Source organism: Ptychodera flava, chromosome 13 (assembly GCF_041260155.1).
Source record: "Ptychodera flava strain L36383 chromosome 13, AS_Pfla_20210202, whole genome shotgun sequence".
Classification (NCBI taxonomy): Eukaryota; Metazoa; Hemichordata; class Enteropneusta; family Ptychoderidae; genus Ptychodera; species Ptychodera flava.
Window position 1 is genome coordinate 3,606,327 of NC_091940.1, and position 21,277 is coordinate 3,627,603.

At 33.8% G+C, this 21,277-nt stretch overlaps 3 protein-coding genes across 5 annotated transcripts in view; 1 reads left to right on the forward strand and 2 right to left on the reverse strand.

Annotated features, from left to right (window-relative positions):
- Positions 1 to 5,544, forward strand: part of LOC139147121 (RAB11-binding protein RELCH homolog) — a 43,457-nt gene extending 37,913 nt beyond the window's left edge. For both annotated transcript variants that reach the window (XM_070718024.1, XM_070718025.1), the window contains exon 24: positions 431 to 5,544. In XM_070718024.1, the coding sequence (XP_070574125.1) occupies positions 431 to 578 (148 nt within the window). In that variant the 3' untranslated portion in view covers positions 579 to 5,544. The remainder of the gene's footprint in view (positions 1 to 430) is intronic.
- Positions 5,545 to 9,229: 3,685 nt separating this feature from the next.
- Positions 9,230 to 14,857, reverse strand: LOC139147123 (uncharacterized). The gene is made up of 4 exons (XM_070718026.1): positions 14,662 to 14,857; positions 13,314 to 13,481; positions 12,380 to 12,529; positions 9,230 to 10,540 (listed from the first exon to the last, which is right to left on the reverse strand). The coding sequence occupies exons 2-4, from the start codon at positions 13,461 to 13,463 to the stop codon at positions 10,445 to 10,447; spliced, it is 396 nt and encodes a 131-aa protein (XP_070574127.1). The 5' UTR covers positions 13,464 to 13,481; positions 14,662 to 14,857; the 3' UTR covers positions 9,230 to 10,444.
- A 2,677-nt stretch (positions 14,858 to 17,534) lies between these two features.
- Positions 17,535 to 21,277, reverse strand: part of LOC139147135 (phagosome assembly factor 1-like) — a 32,712-nt gene continuing 28,969 nt past the window's right edge. Inside the window, exons 13-14 of one of the 2 annotated variants that reach the window (XR_011555654.1) lie at positions 19,562 to 21,099; positions 19,102 to 19,283 (exon numbers count right to left, since the gene is read on the reverse strand). Coding sequence is in view for 1 of the 2 variants with exons in the window: in XM_070718042.1 (XP_070574143.1) it covers positions 21,025 to 21,099 (75 nt within the window). In the remaining variant the exon portion in view is untranslated. Of the gene's footprint in view, positions 21,100 to 21,277 lie in introns of both variants that reach the window. The other variant, XM_070718042.1, reaches the window with a different exon arrangement.

Genomic DNA, 21,277 nt, shown 5'->3' on the forward strand with positions numbered 1-21,277 from the left:
GGCAAATTTTGCAGTTTATAACTAGACGTAATGTCACCACATGCACAGTGAATAATATATAAAATAATGAAACCATTGGTTAGATGACCCATGGGTTTTGAAATGATGCTCCATCCAATCCAATCAAATGCTCAGTAGTTTGAACTGCAAGGTCATTTGTCATTTATTATCGTGATCTCACTTTCAACCAAATTTGACATGCATGGTATGTGCTTACTGCCTCAATGGAAAGAACAATCATATTCTTTTGAAAGTGCTCTGTGTTAGTGAACATCATAGATATTGCTTTGAAGAAGATGTATCTGGTTAAAAGTGTAATATTCTCTGGTTGAGAGAGATGTAGTTTAATATTCTCTATCTAATCTATAAATCACAGCAGTGATGAAGAGAGAATTCAATTTTTTTCCATGTTTGTCTTTTATTTGTACAGGAGTAGCAGTGTAAGCAGCGTTGGTAGCCATGGAAGTGCACAACCGGAAGATGCTAAGTCTAAATTTTTCAACAAATTAGGAGCCTTAAAAGACAAATCCTCAGCTTCCAGAACCAAAGTGGCAACAATGTTCGCTCGCAAAAAGTAACCATCAAATGTATGTCTGAGATTATTTCGTGGAAGTCTTTGTTACATAAAATGCAATATAATTGTCATCATGTGTGATGATGGCAGTTTAGAGTACAGTAGCTAGTAGTGTTTGTACCAGTAATATTAGTTTGGAAGATTGTTGTTTTCTTGCCCAGAAATTTGACACATGGCAGTACCTGGCTGTCTTGTCAGATAATTCATGTCATAGTGCAATGCAAATTGCCTATACAGCACTTGTATCTGACATCATATACTGTAGCATGTGAATATCATGGCTTGGTTCAATCTCTGTCAGTCTGTCTTTCAATATGAAGTCTGTGTGACATACAGCCAAACGTATCCAAGTCTTTCAGTTTTCACCTTTATACAAAGAAGCAACAACACCAATTACAAAGCATCTTGCCAATTGCTCTATCTATCATATTCAATTTGTATGATGGTGACTGGTAAGCCTGTTCAATTAGGTATATACTTCGCTTTCATTCTAACAGGATACCAAAAAGTTGTCAGAGCCCCCAGGTATTGTACATGGGCAAACCACAAGAGTAAGATTTAATTCTATTACTCCATAACCAGGCTAAGATCCTGAATATTTTAACACAAAGCATTCTAGACTCTTGAAACTGTGATTAGATTAGCCTGCAAAAATTTGTACTGGGTTTGCTGCAGGGATGCACTGTAGTCTGAGATATTTTGTGTAGATTGCAGAGAATGTTGTCTCATACATAGACCCAGCTATTTAGAATCACCCTTTGAGTACAGCACTTCAATGAATCCCCATTCAAGGAGAGGGAATACATGACTTGGACTGCTTTTGTCAAAAGCAAAAAAAGTGAGTGATAACAAAAATAAGCGAATGAAGCTGTCAGTGTAGACTGGAAGAACCGTCCCTTGAGGGCGCTCTCCGTGAGACGTCAACCATTACCCTTAGTAGACAAGCTATCTATATTCCAAATGAGGACTAAACCTTCAGGCCTGTAATCATAGCTATTGATATTCATTATATTGAGTCTTATGAAAGTTAATACAATATATCTTGAGTATTTATCATAGCGGACACGTTTACCTTCAAACTTACCTTAGACAGGTAAATTAGCATTCAATGAACACTGTTTATTTATTAAAGTCAAATGCAAACAATTAGCAATTTATTATAGTCAAGTAGTAATGATATGACGTTAAATATTGACAGCTGTCATGACATCATGTAGCTGAATTTGGAACAGCTAATGTAGGATGTGATCAGCATTAACAGTACTTGCTAGTCCTTTGAAATACTAATCCTGTCAGTTTTTACAACTGTATAATTCAAATCAGGCAAATTTGTAGCTATTTGGGTCTATGTATGTGATGACTGTCTAGGTCCTAGTATCTCTGACATGATGCATGGCTGTGGAAATCATCCTTGTCTGCAGGTCAGAAGGATGTAACCTCTCTACAGACAAACACCTATCCTCAACAAAGCCATATTGATTCAGAACACTGGAGCTCTGTTAATCATCTATTTCATGTACAGTGCAGTTGTACTGGGTTTTAATGTCAGCAATACAATGATACAGCTTGCAGTACATGCATGTACGTGTGTTATTTTATCAAGTCTTTAATACTGAAGTGCAATTTTGTGGAAATTACATATCTCAGCATACCATAATAACTATGGTACAGAGCCATTTCAAGTTCTGTGAGATAGTGTGTTATCAGTAACAGGGCTGTTTGATACAAGTACTACATTCCTGTTAATTCTCCAATTTCAGTGTCTCTACCCTTAAATACCAAAGATAAGAGACTATTCCATGACATAATAACAACAAAATAAACACAATGATAATTTTAGATATGACACTGTCTTCACACAGAACTAAAGATTATCATCAAGCATTTCAGACAGTAAAGTATGGTCAGTTTAATTTGTTACCTTTTAATCAAGTATAATCAAATATTGTGTAAAGTAGTGATCACAATATGACATTACTTTTTACGTCATTTGCTTAATATGAGTAAGAGTGGCTTGTTGTATGATAATAGTATGTGTATAGTGTCATATTTGTATAATTCTTCCAGTTTAGTATTGCAACTTGCTCTTTCATAAAAAACAGGATTTCGTTCTCAAGTCATTTGTAATATCAAATACACTATTGAAATCATTACCTGTAACTGTTACTGATCTAAGTTTAGTACAGATATAGGGTTTGTTACGCATAGCTAAGAATGAGAGATATGCTGTGTAGACACTTTACAGCCCAGCACATCTGAGCTGTATCGTTACATTTGTTTTGAAAAACAAGGTTTTATAGCATTAATCTTTAAAGTGAAAAGTTCATGTCAGAATGTTTTCCTCCATAGCTTCAGATTGTAAACTTTGTCAACGCTTGTCAAGTTGAGTATATTGATAGGGTTTGTAGACATTTTGCAGTTGTTTCATGTTCATTTCCAAGTTTGATTTGATGTTGAAAAATTTACACTCAGTACAATTAAGATGAAGATGTGTGATTTGTGTTCACAACTGTAATTGTAATGATTGTAGCATTGATGATGTAGCAAGTTTTCAGTTTAGATTTACTGTGAAACCACACTTAGCTTACAACTATCCTTATTGAGGCAATTCTTGAGTGTCTCTCTGTTAGTGGAGGCTATCTAGTAACAGAGCAGATCTCCAGTTGTTCACAGACTGATTTGTGCCGGATAGATTATCATTACGGATGGGTAGCTAGTGTTCTGTCTTTGAAAACGGTATGAGTGTAAGTACTGAGAAAATGGCATTTATAAAGTGTTTGACTGGTTGGTTTGGTAGAAATCTGATATGGACAATAAAAACTAAATATCACATGCATGGTAACATTTAAGGTATGTGCCTCCAAAGTGAAAGACTTAAACTTTTGCTCAAACTTTTCCTCAAGGAATAATTCAACCATTCTTTCAAAATCAAGAATAAAAATCGAGGGTCACCATGCAAATTTTGGTACTAGAAACACAAATTACTCAAGATTTACATATTTGAAATTAAAACAACCACCATCCCTGTGTTAACTCCATGAAGAAAACATAAAGTTTTTTGAAAAACTAAGACGGTGAAAAGTTTTCTTACACCAAGAGCTTTAAAATGAACCCCCACAAGTGGTATATCAGAAAAGAATTTTCAAAGTTTGAGAGTCCGAATATCTGTTCCCAGAAGTGTGTTCTACCTTAAAGTGAAGTGTAACACAGAAACAAACCCTATTACCTGCAGCAGAATAGCACAGCCTTGGTGTGTTTCACGATACCAGGATAGCACAGCCTTGGTGTGTTTCACGATACCAGGATATTTCATATATCAGGAAATGTTGCCATGTGAAGGCTAGCTCGTCAATTGTATGAGATCATAATGATATTGTCTTTGAAAGGATTGTAGCTGTACATTTTGATGATTTTTCTTCAGTGTTTTCTTCATGTTTCAGTATTTGTATTTCACACTGTAGAATCATTATTAGTCGCGTTTGAAAGCAGAAACTGACTCCTTTCCAACCATTGTTTGAAATGAAAGAAAAAATTGATCCGTGCAAAATTCATGGAGCATGCCAAGCTTGAGAGGAAAAGTTGTGGCTGTAAGTAGCCTTTCATGATTACTCGGTCAAACATAACCATCATTAATGTTTCTATAGAGACAACTCTTTCACTTCAGAAAAGTGAAATACAGTATACCAACCCTGAAAGTAGTGAATAGAATACTGCAATATAACATTCAACACATACTTGATGATAATCTTCATGGTCACACAATTGACACTTTTGTAAGATAACAACCTGGGTCAACTTTGCTGTTTTAGGTACATTCTCATTGTAGTAATCCTAAGACATGGTTTGGGGAAACAGAGCTCTTATACATCTCATAACTGATAAAACCCACCTATTTGTATTCTACGTTCACAGGATATTGTATGCAAGTGTTGTCCATATTCCCAAACTAAAATTTGCTGCAATAACTTCATCAGTCAATATTGCCATCATGTCTTGTTTTTGAAGACCAATTATAGATTCTGTTAAAAGACATTCAGCTTGTTATACCTTCACATAATGGAATCAGTAAAACAGTGCACAATGGCTTTTCAAATGATGAAAGCCATATAGGATATGGACTTTAGATAACAACTTACATTTTGCAAAATTGTTACACAGATTACACTTACATTTTACAAAATTGTTACATACATTTTAAGCAGGACAAACAATATTGTACAACAAATTTGTCACTAGATGCTTTCTACTGGCACATTATATGAAACTTGGATTGTATTCCATAGATGTACACCATGTTTGTGGTGTTTTCTGTCCAGTTTTTTGATAAATAAGGGTTGAAAGCATTATAAACCATTGCCAGTACCAGGAGGGGCTTACAATGATAGCTAAGGTAATTTTGTAAACTGTATAACACCCAACCTATAACAATGCATAAAATTGACATCTTGGAATTTTGCATGAAATATTTTAACTATGTGAATGTCTTCTTCAAATAAGCCCAGTCTGTGTATATGTGTAAGTATACAATATTTTCATTGATTGGAAATACATTGTAGATTATAATGGGTGTGATGTATTAAAGTATTGTATTGAAAGTTGTTCAAAGAACACCACAGATAAATTCACTCAAACTAAAGACTATCATATGGGATAATTATTTGTGGACAAACGATAGTCTTTGTACCATAGCTTATGACAAGTTCAGAGTAAATTTATTTCAAATATCAGAATTATTGATAGCATATATGCATTCTAGTTGAATCATGAAGATGTGTAAGATTTGTATTCAGTGATGTGTGTTTGTGGATGGCTGTATGACTTGCTATTTCACTCTGTAAGCTGTGTTTGTTTGTGCTACTGTATATTGTCACCAATGTTTTTGTATGATATTTGTAATAAATGGATGTTTCACATAAATGCAAATGATTTAAATTCAATCACATTAAATATGTACAGAATTATGAAAAGGATTCTTGAGTCCTGTGTCACGTCTTACTCAGTGAGAAAGAGTTTGGATGTCTCTATCTGAGTATCTCTGTATGGGTGTATGTGTGTATTTATATGAGTGTGTATGTTTCTGTGTATCTATGTATGGGTGTATGTGTGTATTTATGTGGATTCGTGTCTGTCTGCTGAGAGTGGTTGATATCCACCATTGTTATGATCATTAGGTCCACACCTGTATGGAGATCGACTATGCCATAGCGTTGATCACAAATGACGTCACTTTTTCTCTCATGAATATGCATAAGTATTTGTTTGCATTTTCTACATCAACGATGAAAAGAAAACTTGCTAGTGATACAATGGCAACTAAAAGTCACACTAATTTTTATGAATTTATGGTTCAGACTACAAGCTGCAACAACAGTCATGCATGCAACAAAATTTGTCCGAATTTCAGGCAGCGTTGTCTGATGTCGCACGCATGCAGCTTTATTTAGTAACTAATCTGAAATCGTGATCAATGCTATTAGAGCTGTAGAATATTTTCTCGAGCTTGGCTAAAATAATACAAGAACTTTAATTGAAAAACCGCGGGATAATTTTACAAGATTCAACATATCATTCCCATATTGAACTACCCAAAATATCTTTGTTCCTCAAAACCCTTCACATTTTTTTTGTTGGCAACATCTCATTGTAGGCGGAGGGCGGCAGCCAATTTATGCATTTACTTTGTTTACTATCAAATTGCTAATGTAGTTTGGGAACACTCCAAAACTGATGACATTCAATGTCCATATCTCAATGTTTTAAGTAGAATATCACGACTGATGTTTTACAGTAAATGTTACTAGGATGGAGCGATATGGGCATGGGTATATAAAACAATATCAAAATCTATAGCATGTGTGGTTGCATCCAGTAAGCCAAAGATTATGGTGCTCACAATAAACTGAAAAGATGAGCTTGAGTTTTCCTGATATGTAATGACTAATGGTATAAATTAATTGCGCATCCATTGTCTCCAGTCCTCCAAAGATCAGATATTAACCATTGTGATGGCATAATGAGTGAGAAAATTGAACAAGGACTTGACAACTGTGACATATTACATCATCAACAAAGCTACTTCATTTGGAGTTTATTAAATTGGACAAAAGTCTGGTGAATAACCGGACAATAATCACACTAGGACATCTCTGTGGGGCATTGCATCATCAAAAGGTGCTGCTGAACTGAGGCTGCTTTCACAAATACTTTGGGAGGGGTTGGAGGAATGATTCTTTTTAGAACCCCACCCCCACCCTTCAATACCCTCAAAACACATCCCCCCCACTATTAGATGGCCAAACATAAATTACACTAAAATTTTGATATATTTTTTCAGTAGTTTTGGTCTTTGTATAAAGTCTTATCTCCTGTTTTACACCTTATCACATTGAAATATTAGTATTCAGCTTGCCAACACAGCCTGTGCACATACTGCATTTGTATGATTGACAAAATAATTTGAGTCTGAACTCTAATTCAGTTATTAATATACTGGTACTGTATTAATCAGTTATTAATATACTGGTATATATCTGGTAAATGTATAGGCTTTGTTTACAAGACATTGGTAGCTATATGTGTGTCATATACACTGCTTTGTAAATATAGTGCACCCTGCTTGTCTAAACATAGGTCACTTGTGTTCTGCAACTTTCAAATTTATTGGTCATCCTACAATTTTATAGAACAACATAAAAACTAAAATTTTACCAACTTTCCTGAACAAAGGCTGTACTCATTCATACATGTTCAGTTATTTTGCAATCATTCATGTTGTTAGGTTGAAAGCTATCAAATCCAGAAAGCATTTTCAGTCATTTATCATCAATGCAAAAATATTGATGTGAAATTCATTTTATCATGATATGAAATATTATTTATGACATTGCCGGAAACAGCATGAGCATGTGACTGACAGAATCCAATCCTGGAACAAAAAATATTATCTAAGGTTTGCATATTATCACATAGTAGCAAGTATGTCAGAAATAGTCTCCTGTGTTTTATCCATTCCAAATATAAGGGTTTTCCTAGAATTTCATCAGAGAACATAAAATACTGAAACTGTTTTACTAGTTCACACTACTCATTCAAACATGTGCTGTTATTGTCTCTTTGCTTCTATGACATTTTGTTCAGTGCTAAAAGTACAAGTGCTCTCACTAAAATTGAATCATTGTTTTTAAAACCTTTCAAAAAATTCCATCCATTTCTAGAAGGAAGGTGAATCACATATTCAGTTGGAGTAGGTCAACTCAAAATTCTTCAAACATTAAAATATACTTTCCTTTCCTTCTCATGTGAGTGTCTTTCTTCCAAGTTTTCATATTATCCTAGCAATTTGGTAACAAGAGATCAAAATTTGCTTCCAAACGAAGAATTCCATTAGTCAAAGCTGTCGTTAACGGCCATATCAAAACAATAACATCAAACATCTGTACTTCTTGTCCTGCAATTAGCCTTCAATACTATTTGTCATCAATTAACTCCCACTGTCAGTCATCTTAGCCTTCAATACTATTTGTCATCAATTAACTCCCACTGTCAGTCATCTTTTAAATATTTTTAATGGTCGGTGCTATTTCAATGGCTATGAAACACTCATGGTAAACCATTAACCTCTTTGCGGCAACAGCTTGAGGCATTTAACGATAAAATACTTGATTTGAGTGTAGCATTATGGAATGGAAAGGTTTGCCTTGCAAGAAAGCTGGGATGGTACAGCATACATGGTACAGTGATATAATTTTGTCAAGTTTGAATGAGGTGCTTAACTTTGGACAAGAATCAGAATGTTTGCAATATTATGAAATGTGGCATGGTCAGTTTGGCTAATCTAGAGAAAAATGTTGCAGCAAAACCTATCTTAGTTCTGTATTTCACTTTGGCAAATAGACAGCAGAAACAGTGTGAAGTTATACAAAAATAAAGCATGCTTCTGAAACATCAGTCTTTCCATTAAAACTTGCAGACGTTGTTAACATAAAGTTCATTTCACCAAAATCAACAATATTATTTATGACACCAATGGAAACAAGTCAGCATGTGAACAATAGAATCCATTTTTGAAATAAAGGGATGCTTTGAACATACATTGTTAATTGTGAATATTTTTATATAGCTCTTAAAACGCATTGTCAGTTGCAGGTAATGGTTGGGAAGCTATACTGTTATGTGAATGTCAGTCATTTTTTAAACTGTCCATCATTTACACATGTAAGTGTCGGCACTAATTCATGGGCTTGACTTGAACAGCTACAAAACCCTTTGTACTGAATGCAGGCAATTTGGTTATGAAAATATTGGTTGATTCGAAGTGCTTAAATTGGTGTTGTTTCCATGGCATTTAAAGGTTACCCCTGTTACCGGTACTTTACTCGACAATTTAAAGAACCTTGTGCAGTTTTTTAAAAACTGTATTATTCTGATATTCATGAAGTTTATCATAATTGTGAAAACTAAGGTGTCATAAAGACAATACCTGTGAGCTATTACTTTCAAAAACAGTGGAAAAATTATTTAAATGTTTATCAAAATCGCACAAAAACATAGTCTGGTAGCTACACTGACATGATTGAAATATCGAAAAAGTAAACCAATGAAACTGGCATTAAATTAGATATAACAAATCTATGTAACCATCAATTAGATAGAAACTTTCATGTAAATTTGGTCAGAGGTTTTATTCAAACACCATACATCCGGACAAACCTTCATGCATTGAAACATTTCTGATAAACTCAAAAAATTCCATGTCATGGGAAAAAAATTGTGTCTGATAAACTATACTTATGATTTCAATACATATATTAATAATTTTATAAATCTTTGATAAAATAAATTATGTTGGCAGTTTTAATCACACTGTGTGATGAAGTAAATTTTTAGTTTTCCTAAAATTGACTGCTGAGTCTATATTTAATAATAAAGTTTGCAACAACATAAAACAGATAAATTCCAATATGGTTGTGGCATATCAACACTGTACTGAAATCAAATGAGACAAGTCTTATCGCTGCTTGTGCCATTTGAAACAAATGATGAGTAAATTGAATATAAGCGCTGAGAAATATGAACATTTTAAGAATTCATCTGTAATTGAATAGAAAGTCAATAAAACATTTCATATTTTGACATTCACTTATATTCAAATATCACAACTGACCAACACTAGGTCTGGTTTCATTAGAGCATGGCCAAAATAAACTTGAATAAAATAGTACATATGTTTGAAATAATAGGGCAAATATTATAAATACACTGACAATGATTGCTTTTCATGGAGAATTCAAAATGCCTCACAATAAACAGTACCAGTGCTAGTTTTATGTTGTTTTGTAACTTTGACAAATTAAACTGATCAATTGCCAAAGCTGAAAGCTTGTACAATTTCATCGTTATCTTTGCCGCACACTACTCAAGTTGCTTTTCAGGGTCTGGATGTACTTAGAACAGAAATTGCAGGCTAAATGAGACAGTATTGTACCTCAAATATTAATCATATGCAGAAATGAGTGTCATTGGTTGAAATGAAAAACATAATACAATTAGCTCAGCATATGCATAAAGACAATGTTGCAATGGAAGAATGTTTTAATCACATATTTGAAGTTTAAATGGCATTGGCCTTTAACTATAGAGTATTGCAAAGGCAACATGTCACATAGGTTTATAGACAAAGCTAAAATCCAGTTGAAATTACAATACAGCTTTTAAGTATTTCATGACTAAAATTGATACAATCCTATCGTTTTTACATGGCTCAGGCAAACAAAAGAGTTTCTATTATGTGGCTTGGTTTCTGTGTAGTTGTCGGTTTATAAGGCACTATTTTTAAAACCAATGAATTTAGATGAGATGAACTCTCTCTTGTTAAACACCAAACGATCCAACACCCATATCATCCTCTCCGTTGATTGAGACAATCTGGTCTTCCTCAATGAATTCTACCTTGTCCATCCATCGCAGCTAAATGTGGATAAAAATGAAAGATTTCAATTCATGTCTTGATATTTTTTGTTCATTAAAATGGTAATATCAAGGGAAGAACTCTTTAAAAGATGTTTCAATCACCTTGGAACTGTGATAGAAGTCCAATTCTCATTTAGAAAACATAGGGCTAATGTCCCTGAAGCTACTATAGACATGGATACAAAATTATTTCCTGAGTGTATGAAATTATCTCACTAAGGTCATCCTAGGGACCTGTATACCAAATATTAAAGCTGTCTGACCAGCGATTTTGAAAAACAAGCGACTCAACAGTTGACAGAGCTCTGCTGTGTCGTGTGTAGAGAATAACTTTTTGTGACACGTGTTGATGACGAAGGTGGTTATGTTTGATAGCTCATTTCAGGATGGCCTGACCAAAAATGGCAAAATTAGCTGCAAAAATACAAAATTGAAGATTTCATCATAATTTCAATATATTACATTAAGATAAACCCTAGGAACCTGTATACCAAATATCAAAGGTATCAGATCAGTAACTTTTGAGAAACAAATTTTTTGACCAAAAATGGCAAAAATTACGCCAAAAATACAAAATTGCAGATTTCATCATAATTTCAATATATCATATTTAGTTCATCTGTAGGAACCTGTATACCAAATATCAAAGCTATCAGACAAGTACTTTTTGAGAAATATTTTTTTTGACCAAAATGGCAAAAATTGCCCCAAAAATACAAAATTGTAAATTTCATCATAATTTGAATATATCATATTTTGATCATCCCTATGAACCTGTATACCAAATATCAAAGCTGTCAGACAAGCAGTTTTGATGAAATAAATTTTTGACCAAAAATGACCAAAAAATTCCTTAAAAATACAAATTTGCATATTTCATCACAATTTGAACAACTCTAAGTTGGGTCATCCCTAGGGACCTGTATACCAAATATCAAAGCTGTCTGACCAGTGGTTATGAAGAAGATTTTTTACAAAAAACGCCTTTTTTGTGCTAATTTGCATATTTCAACAATATCAAAAAAATAAAAAAGATGGTTTCTTATAATCATATTTTGCATCTACACAAACACTATCAAATCTGTAAGAACTGCGGTTCTCAAGATATTTGAGTGGACGGACATCCTCACAAACAGAGATACATACATGCATACATACAGACTGACGACAGACGCCGGATGGATACCATCCAAATAGCTTCTATTGACAATAGTTTACAGTAGCTAAAAACTATACATTTCAGTAACCCACTGGTATCGTCTCCATTAGAAATAAGTGCATATCTTTCAAACCTAATTACAAGTGTTCTTTGGAGGAGCATGCAATGGGTTAGAAGCCTGAGTGTGCACTGGTTTCAGAGACCAATTTGGCACACCAGTCTGATGACAATGTTTAAGAGTGTTATACAGTAGGGAACTGGCTTTGTTACTTAAGGAATAGTAGCATTAACTTAAGATAATTTTCTCACTATCTGTGTTTTTAATGTCAACTAGTTTCTTGTTCTACTCCCCAAAGCATATTGATATTCACAATATTCAGCTTGTCAACTCAGCCTTTACATGTGTAGACTTCATCGTTATCGTTAACAAGTGAACTCTGGTCAAGACGAGAATTAGAATGTCAACAAGTACAGTACACTTTACATGTATACAGGTTATGTTTACAGGCTGAATAATCAGTGTTTCAACATGCTGTAACTTACTTTAAGAAGTAGAACAAGAAACTGTAGTTGACATTAAAAACAAAATTGTGTGAAAAAAACCAAAAAATTACAGCTGACCTCAAAATCTAAACCAATAAAACAAACTTTGCAACTTGGATGATAATTACACTGACCATTTCAACAGCTTTTCTGGGCATCTTGGCTGTGAACATCTTCATTGTATTTGCCATCTTATGTTTAATGGAAACTTCAAATCCTTCATCTTTGGCAGTCTCTGTGAATCTACTGATGACATCATTGAAACATGCCTCATCACAGGATTTCTGTATTTCCAAAAATGAAAATAAAATACAAAATTATCATCATCATTCATTAAGATGATTGCTATTACCAGCTGTCATTGGATTCAATACAACACAGACTTTCACTTTCTGTAATGACAATACCATGCCATTAGACCTATTTTTGCTTTACCTTTAGTGCATTTTGTTGTCATGATCGTCGTTTACTACTCATCAATATCATTTATTAAATTTTCATAAAGGTTCAGGATTTTAAATAGATTCAGTTCTCACATTAAATGCCTGAATTTATCATTTCATCATGATGTAATTGTGACGATGAATACTTTTAATTTTTTATAAATCAATTTGATTAATAATTCTTATATCTATGAGATTGATTGATCAATAACATTCTCATCATTTGCTTTGTTTGAAATATTTGTCAGCGATACATCAAGATGTAAAGCATTAATCAGTATTTCAAAATAATATGACCTAAATGTGTGAAAATACACATGTTAGCAGGTCTTGAGAAGACTTTACACAACTGGCTGCATATCAATTTGAATCAGAAGGACACAAGCAGTTATTGCTGTCACACGGCCAACCAAAGCAATCTCAAAAATATGGTGATTTTTTCCATTGAAAATTAAACAACTTTTGAAGACTATATACTTAATATTAACAAAGTCATGCAATTCTCATTAACTATTTGTCATCTGATGTGTGGTAAACTTGTATTCTACCAATCATGATTTGGAAATCCGTATTTATTGGCCACTCGTCTTTTTTATCAGAATAATAGGTTTAGAAGTACATTTACCTGTAACTGTACAATATACTCTCCCTCAACACGTTCCTGAGGACCGTGTTCATACAGTGGAGCCTGTTTCTTTCTACTTTTTTCAAAACTCTGTACAGCCACTGTTACTATCACCAATAGAACACACAGCTTGAATACTGTCTTCAACATTGTGAAATGCTAATTTCTCTGAAAATAACAAAAAGGTAAAGCACTTTTATCAAAGAAACTTCAGAATACTTAATATGACTCGCAAATTTACAAGTTTTTAAACAAGAATAGGTATGAACCTAATGTGTAATATTCAGTTCCACATCGACATGATAAAAGTAAAGTAAACATTTTTCCAAATTCCAACTAATATCTTGATCTGTGTTTTAGATAGTCACATTTGTCCTTCATTTCATTCTGATTCTACAGTGTTCAATTATGAGTACCATTACAGCTGTAAAATAGATTAGAAAATCAGATTAATCATCAATTTTAAGCGATATTTTTCAATTTCATGACAGGTCTTTCATCATTGATTCCAAGACAAGGTTTGAACCATACACGGTAAGACCCAATCCCTACATTCCACCACTGATATGCATCCATAATGAGACCCTGGGTGTTAAGATATAGTTGAAGATACCAAAAAGCTCTCTCAATGACGCAGTTGAAAATTTGAATTTAAATTCACATGCCAAATTTTACAACCTTTACATTCGTTCAACCAGTGATCCAAACAGATATGTGGAATGGAAAATTGGAAAATTAATGGCCGGTATAGAAATTACCAAAAGCTTCTTTTGAAAATTCATCAGTGAGTAAATCATTTATCTTTTGTCAGAATGACATGGGCATAACCATAAACTATGCTATTGTCACGATCATGCGAGTGTATGGCACGCAATTTGGCAAGCGATAGCTACACATTGAAATCTGTACATGTACCGCATTGTCAATATCTACACGTCATTGAAAACTTCACTAGTAAGTACGACTTTAGAACAAACAGGATAATTTGAAATCCAACTCACGACAAATATTGTAGTCTGAGCCCCCGAAAAGGCAAGTGCTACACAGTAAAGTAAAAACTTGAAAATATAAATATGAGTAGCACCACGGACATGCTTTAGGATGAACATGGATGTACAAAAATAGACATCCATGGAATGAATGATCGATCCGCTGTACATGTAATTGCCAAAGTTACATTCGACTGACTCAAAGAGAGCTGCAATATTGCATTATTTACACGTGGATTTGTTTCCCATTCACAAGTATGGTATCAATGCGATTTGTTTTCTGTATCCTATATTCCTATGTTATAACCAAAACTTACCAAAAGAGTCAAAAGCACATGCATTATAAGAAGTTGACTCACCAAACTAATGAAAATTGAATCCGTGAGTTGAAAAGTTTTGAAAACTATAACTGTTTGTCAGCTAGAATGTTGACAAAACTTCGACCTGGGTTGTCTATCGCCGTGTGACTCTGACAAATGTATTTGGACAGACTGCGAAGATACATTGTCAAAAGAGAACTAAACTACTGCTGCGTGACCTTATTTACAAAAGGAATGTTGTACTTCCGGGTTGTTGGGCAACTACACTTCTCCATGGGTGACCACAGGGTACTCAACAGGATCTCAAGTTAGGCTAAAATGAACACGAAATTTATTTATTTATTTATTTATTATCATCATCATTATCATCATCATTGTCATTATCACTTAGAGCAATATTGTAGTTAAGATTTATAGCTGTATATTATTATATAGATTTATTTTCGATCAATTTTTATCTCATTTTGGTTAAAGGTTGACCAATGTAGGGTAAGTGACTGGTCAGTTTTTCGGCCTGGGGGGGGGGGGGGCGGTGGATTCATGGGGGGGGTCACCCTGTTTTTGACTTTGGTGATAGGGGGGGGTCACCATGTTTTTGAAATGCCCAATAGGGGGGTCAGTGTGTTTTTGAATTTCGACACAGGCTCATCATTGCCTAAAATGCATCGTGTCAGCCACAAATTTTATCTAGTTGCATTTTGCGGCGCGCCCTCGGGCGCGTAACTAATAATCAGACATATTTTTCAGCAAGCCCAACTTTAACATATCAGGCATACATATATCAGAGATATATGTATGTTCAAATTTTTCAGCGTGCTCTTTGAGCGCATTACTTTAATATATCAGACATTTTTCAGCACACCCTTCCTGTGCATTACTTTAATATACAAGACATATATATCAGAGATATCAGGATGTTTCATATTTTTCTCCGCGCCCTTCGGGCGCCATACTTTAATAAATCAGAAATATATGCCAGAGATATCTTGATGTTTGCTAAGTGAAAGTGTATAAAATCTGCATTTCATATGAAAAGCATGACAAATTCCTGATACTTTTCTGTTCTCTCTATGAGAATTCAGTATGAGAAAGCAACATGCACAAATATCAATGTTCAAGAAAAGGTCATCTCAGACTCTGCATACATCAGATTTGGCTAAAATGCCTCTCTATGGTTCCTCAGGAGATTAATTGGATGGCTGGCAAGTCTTAACACCCATCAAAGTTTTTGATTTACTGCTTTTTCCTGTTTGATATTAATGATTGACATCCATTTCTGTACAACAGTTCAGTACATCTGGTTAAGCATAGAAAGTGTGAAATACATTCACAGCTCATTCAAAAGTACTGTATTCAAACTTTAAGATTGACACTTTGAAATTCCTATCTTACAACTGACATGCCAACAATTTCATTAAAACACAGAATGACTGTTAAAATATAAATGTATGTAAAATATATATATATATATATATATATATATATATATATATATATATATATATATATATATATATATATATATATACATATATATATTACAGTATTATATTATTACATATTACAGTTGTCGCGTGGGGGGGGTCACCCTGTTTTCAAAATTTGGAATAGGGGGGGGTCACCCTGTTTTCAAAATTTGGAATAGGGGGGGTCAGCCACTTTTTCATGTTGGCAAAAAAAATAATCACCGCCCCCCAGGCCGAAGAACTGACCAGTCCTAATATGTATACAGATAGTGAACCCGACATACAAATTGATTTTATTTTAATTCATTATAGGATCTATGGATTGTAAATGGTAATAAGTAATAATAATTTTCAATTTCTTGTTTATTTTGCCCAAAACATATACTCATGCGAATCCCATGGTTGATCCATGGTTTATTACCCAGGAACAGGTCTGCCTATCACAGTTTAGTAAGAGTTAGACTGTCACTATGATGATATAAAGGAATATAGTATCAAGAAGAAACACAAAAAAGAAGATTCAGGCGTGCAAGAAATATACAGCCAGCTTTTCAAGGGATGAATCTATTGAAGAAGATAAGACAATATCACCTGATCAGTATTTGTCATTCCCCCTCACCCCGGGCCCCTTACCCCATTGCATCAAAGGTTCCACACCTGAATTAGGGGTGTATTGGACATATCTTATTCCAACCATCATACCTTCAGAAATTGCATGGCCTTGGCTACCTTATACCAGAATAAAATTGCATTATTTCATTTATTTATCTTTGGTAAAATTGGTGAATTTTATATGCAAGCAGGCTACAGGAACTACAGTTGTTGAATTATGGTTGTTCCAGTAATTTACTATGCAATGGTATTATATCAGTCCATGATGTTGATTGTTTATATTCATATTACACAAGTGTCTTCAAAACAACAAGGGGTATCTCCCAAAACTAAAATGTTAAAAATTTCAAGACCCAAGCTGTTTAACTGATGTTTTTTTTCTTTGGATGGTGATGTAAAATCACAAAGGTATAATTTTGCACTGCACATTATGTGCAAAAAATATTTTGCTAGGAATGAAAGAAATCTGAGAAGATGCCTGTTATAAAACACTTGAAGAAAGACAATCAGAACTTTCAGATAATTGCCAAAACAGAACTCATCAGTCAAGCACAGAGGCGTTGGAATAAACGTATGCAAACCAGGGCCACTTAGAATACTGAACAACTCCACAGATGGTACCTTCTATCTTCTTTCATTGTAGATTAGCATTGCCACTCACAATGTCACTTGGAAAGTAATTTTATAGTGTTTGATAGCGTCACTTTTCTCATCTCGGTGCATTACTGGATGCGTAAATTACTTGTTAATACTCAGTTTTCAGTTATAAAAATTACGCATATATGCCAAAAATATAATCATAAATAGGGACACAATGACAGCAACAACACCGCACCTTTTTTAGAGTCAATATTTATTTAAATGGCATGTTACATAAAGTTGACAAAATGTCTGTTCTTCATTAATGAGATTTTCCATAATCCCCCCTGTGGTTTGGTCAAAAAGTAAATTCACAACAGCTGACTCATAAAAATTTCAAAGAGAAAAAGGTGTTAATGGATTTTGATTATCCATTGAACAAAACAAAAATAAACTGGCAAAATTCCATTAAATTACTTACATACATGAAAATTTTATTGATATTTAAATCTTAGAAGCCAAGTTAAAATGCAGCAAACATTATAATAACATCCATGCCTGTAACAGTCTACCATTGTTTTATAACACCAGATTGGCAGCAACATAATTCTGTTTTTGCCAATTGTTAGCAGGGCAACTTCAAAACAACAAGGGGTAGGACTTTAGTGGAAACAGAATTGAGAAATGTTGGTAATAGTTTCTTACCATACATAATTTCATTTTTCAGGCATATGAAATTATGCAAACAAAAAACAATGCAATATGTTGGGTACTTTAACAATGAAAGAAACTATAGCCCCCTCACACAATCAATGCCACAAAGTTTGATTGACATTCAAAAGCCTCTTGCAATTAGTTATCAACATGAAATGAGATAAAGACGGGAGCAGCTGTAATTTTAATGCCTCATCAACTTTCATGGGAGAAGAAGTGTAAATACAGCTGAGGATTGCAATCATGGCAGTGAAATTGAAATTGAAATTGGAATGATAATCCCTGTACACAATTTGCAGAAATATGGAAAAAAATAAATGCAACAACAGTATTTTTAACTGATGCAAAAAAGATTACTATGCCCTCATGAAAGTTTGTTTTATCACAACTCTTTTAACTTTTCTATTACTCCAGAGATTTTTAACAGCATTTCTTTCGTGTATCTTAATCTCCACGTCATTAATGATACACATATAATCTGATAGAACACTAATTATTTCAATAAGGAATTATTGCTAAGGGACAGTACTTAATTTGCTATTTGAGGCATCATGGTCTCAATGAGAAGGTTGTGCAAACACAAGACTGTGATATACCAAGTATAACTCTGGCAACATAGCATGTAACATTAGAAAATGTTATAACAATAAAGATATAGAACATTTATGACAAATATGCTGTTTTCTACAGGTCAGTATAGAAATGCCCACTATACTTACATGGCCTCAAACTGGACAAGGTACAAAATATGCAGTATATACATTCTATGAGAAAATGATTGTGCAGAAAGTCATGAAATGGACATATCAAGTAACAATTACTGCAGAAACAATTTGACATTACAGACAATAGATTGAATAGAAAAGTTACTGTTACAATTCTAGAAAATTCAATGTAATGCAAAAAACTGACATGGCCTTTGCTTTTTGTAAATACAGTAGCTCTCAGTCTGAAGAGGAAAACACTCAGAGGAGTTTCATTTAATCATACATTCACAGCTACTTCACTGATACAGAGCTGCCCATTGGTTAGTGATGAGAAGTACACCACCTTTATACTAGTTTCAGCCAATCAATGACTGGCTTTTATGTAAACCATTCCAGTGTTATCTGCATTCTATCAAGGAAGTAGATTGGTCAAAATGTACCTAAAGCAAGATATCCATAACAATTTACAATAGTTGTATCGTGTTGGATGTCAGATTTCTTTGGATATTTTCTCTCACTATCGACCGATCACTGAAAACAATTCAAATAAGCAATGTCCTTTATTATTCACTGAGCATTAACCCTTTTCCTGCCAAGTCCATATTTCATCACCAGGTCAAGGTGGTTAAAATTAATGAAACACAACGTATTCCATATGATGTATTTTAACATAATACTTTACATTTGAAGGCTGTTGAAAACATAATACTGTAAAGTTGATTTTTTTGGACAAAAGATGCTATAACATACCAAGCCAAGTGGGTGAAAATACGTCATGTTTTGGTTCAATACCGCTTTTTACAGACTTGGCTGATGGGGAAGTGATACAGTTATTACTGTCTGGCAGGAAAAGCATTAAACACACAGCGGTTCAATATCATTCTTGTACGTTCATACTGTTGTACCAATACAGGAATAATGCAGATTAGGTTTCCATTGCATATCTATTAATTATTGTACTTTTTGATTTGTTCTAATCACAAATGGCAAGGAAAATTTCACTTCAATTCAGGGCAGATTATCTACTTTCTATCACTTTTATGGACTGGAAGCCAAATACTATACTCTCATTCATTTCTGTACTTGTGATAATTAAAACTCTATGAAGTATAAAGGTATACTATAGTATGAAGAGTAACTAAACACAATGTCATGGGTCTTTTTGTAGAAATCTATAATCACAGTATAGTCACACGAAGAAATTTCTTCAAATCTAAATAATTCAAGAATCCTTCCTTTTCTATGTATTTTACCATTCTCTACATACAAATTGGCACAATACTTTGATGTTATAAACTTGACGAATTGTATTCTCAAATATAAACATTTGAAACTGGTTCAAATCAGCGATGACCTGCTTTCACTTTATTGGACAGCCAATTTTGTTTTCTTAACTGCTTCATGTTATCTGAGAGTCAGAAATGGAAAAACATACAAATTGTGGTAACGTTTACACAAATTGCATGAAACTCTTCAACCTTAGTGAAAGTTGGACTCTCTGAACTGTGCATACAGTATGCACTATACCAAACTGTGTTAACAGCTTCTTGATTCTTACTGGAAAATACTAACTACAGTCGCAACAGAGACAGACTTGGCAAAATATTTGGACGACTGTAAACGACAGAAGTCATGCTAAACTGATAAATTTAACAATGAATTTTTATAAAGCTTTAATGCCTGCATGTGGAAAGACAATATATGTGGGCATATTGGCCGTAAATTGACCAAACTCTTACAGAAAGTTGTACTTGTTTTGGGTCATACATAGGTACCAGGTTGTACAAATAGCTTTATATGATGATATCCCTTGAGAAAAGTAAAAAGTCATGAAATGATTTGGTATCAGCACATTGACACTTGAAAGAAATCCCACATCAAAGGATTTTATGGCTTCCGAAAATTTAAAGAATAGAAGTGTACTGTTTTGATGAAAATAACATCAGAAATGTTGTATTTTCATTAAAAGATCTGTCTTGATGTCATTTCATCAACATGATGTAACAAGACAAAGGGTTTATAGAGACCTAATGCCATGATAAGATCAATGCTATCATTTTACTATGCTAGACAGTTTCAAAAATGATGAAATAGGCAACATTTTCATAAATTACTGCTTCCCTCTTCAGGCAAGACACACAAGAGTACTTGCTAGTTGTGGCATTTAATAGACGCTAGGTTTAGTATTCACAGTGTATCTAACAAATGCCCTATAAGAAATCACAATGATTGCACATGATTTGTTAAGGTGTATTTTACAAAGTCATTTTCTTTTCATGGGTGTCTGATTGACAGCAGTACTTGAAATGATTCTTCTGATGACATCACAGATCATCTCTGGAATTCTTGTTTTTACTGTTGTACAGGGTTACAGATGCTATGTGGTTGTTTGGCATCACCTGAAATAAAAACATGGATTCAATGTACTATCAGTAAGAATTGTAATGTAAGACTTAGTAAAAATGACAGTTATTCTTGCCGTTTTTCTACTCACTTCACCTACCCTTCTCCCTATTTACCAGTATTTCAGTGAAAATGCAGATTCACAAAAGTCTGTCACTGATGACAGTGTTAACT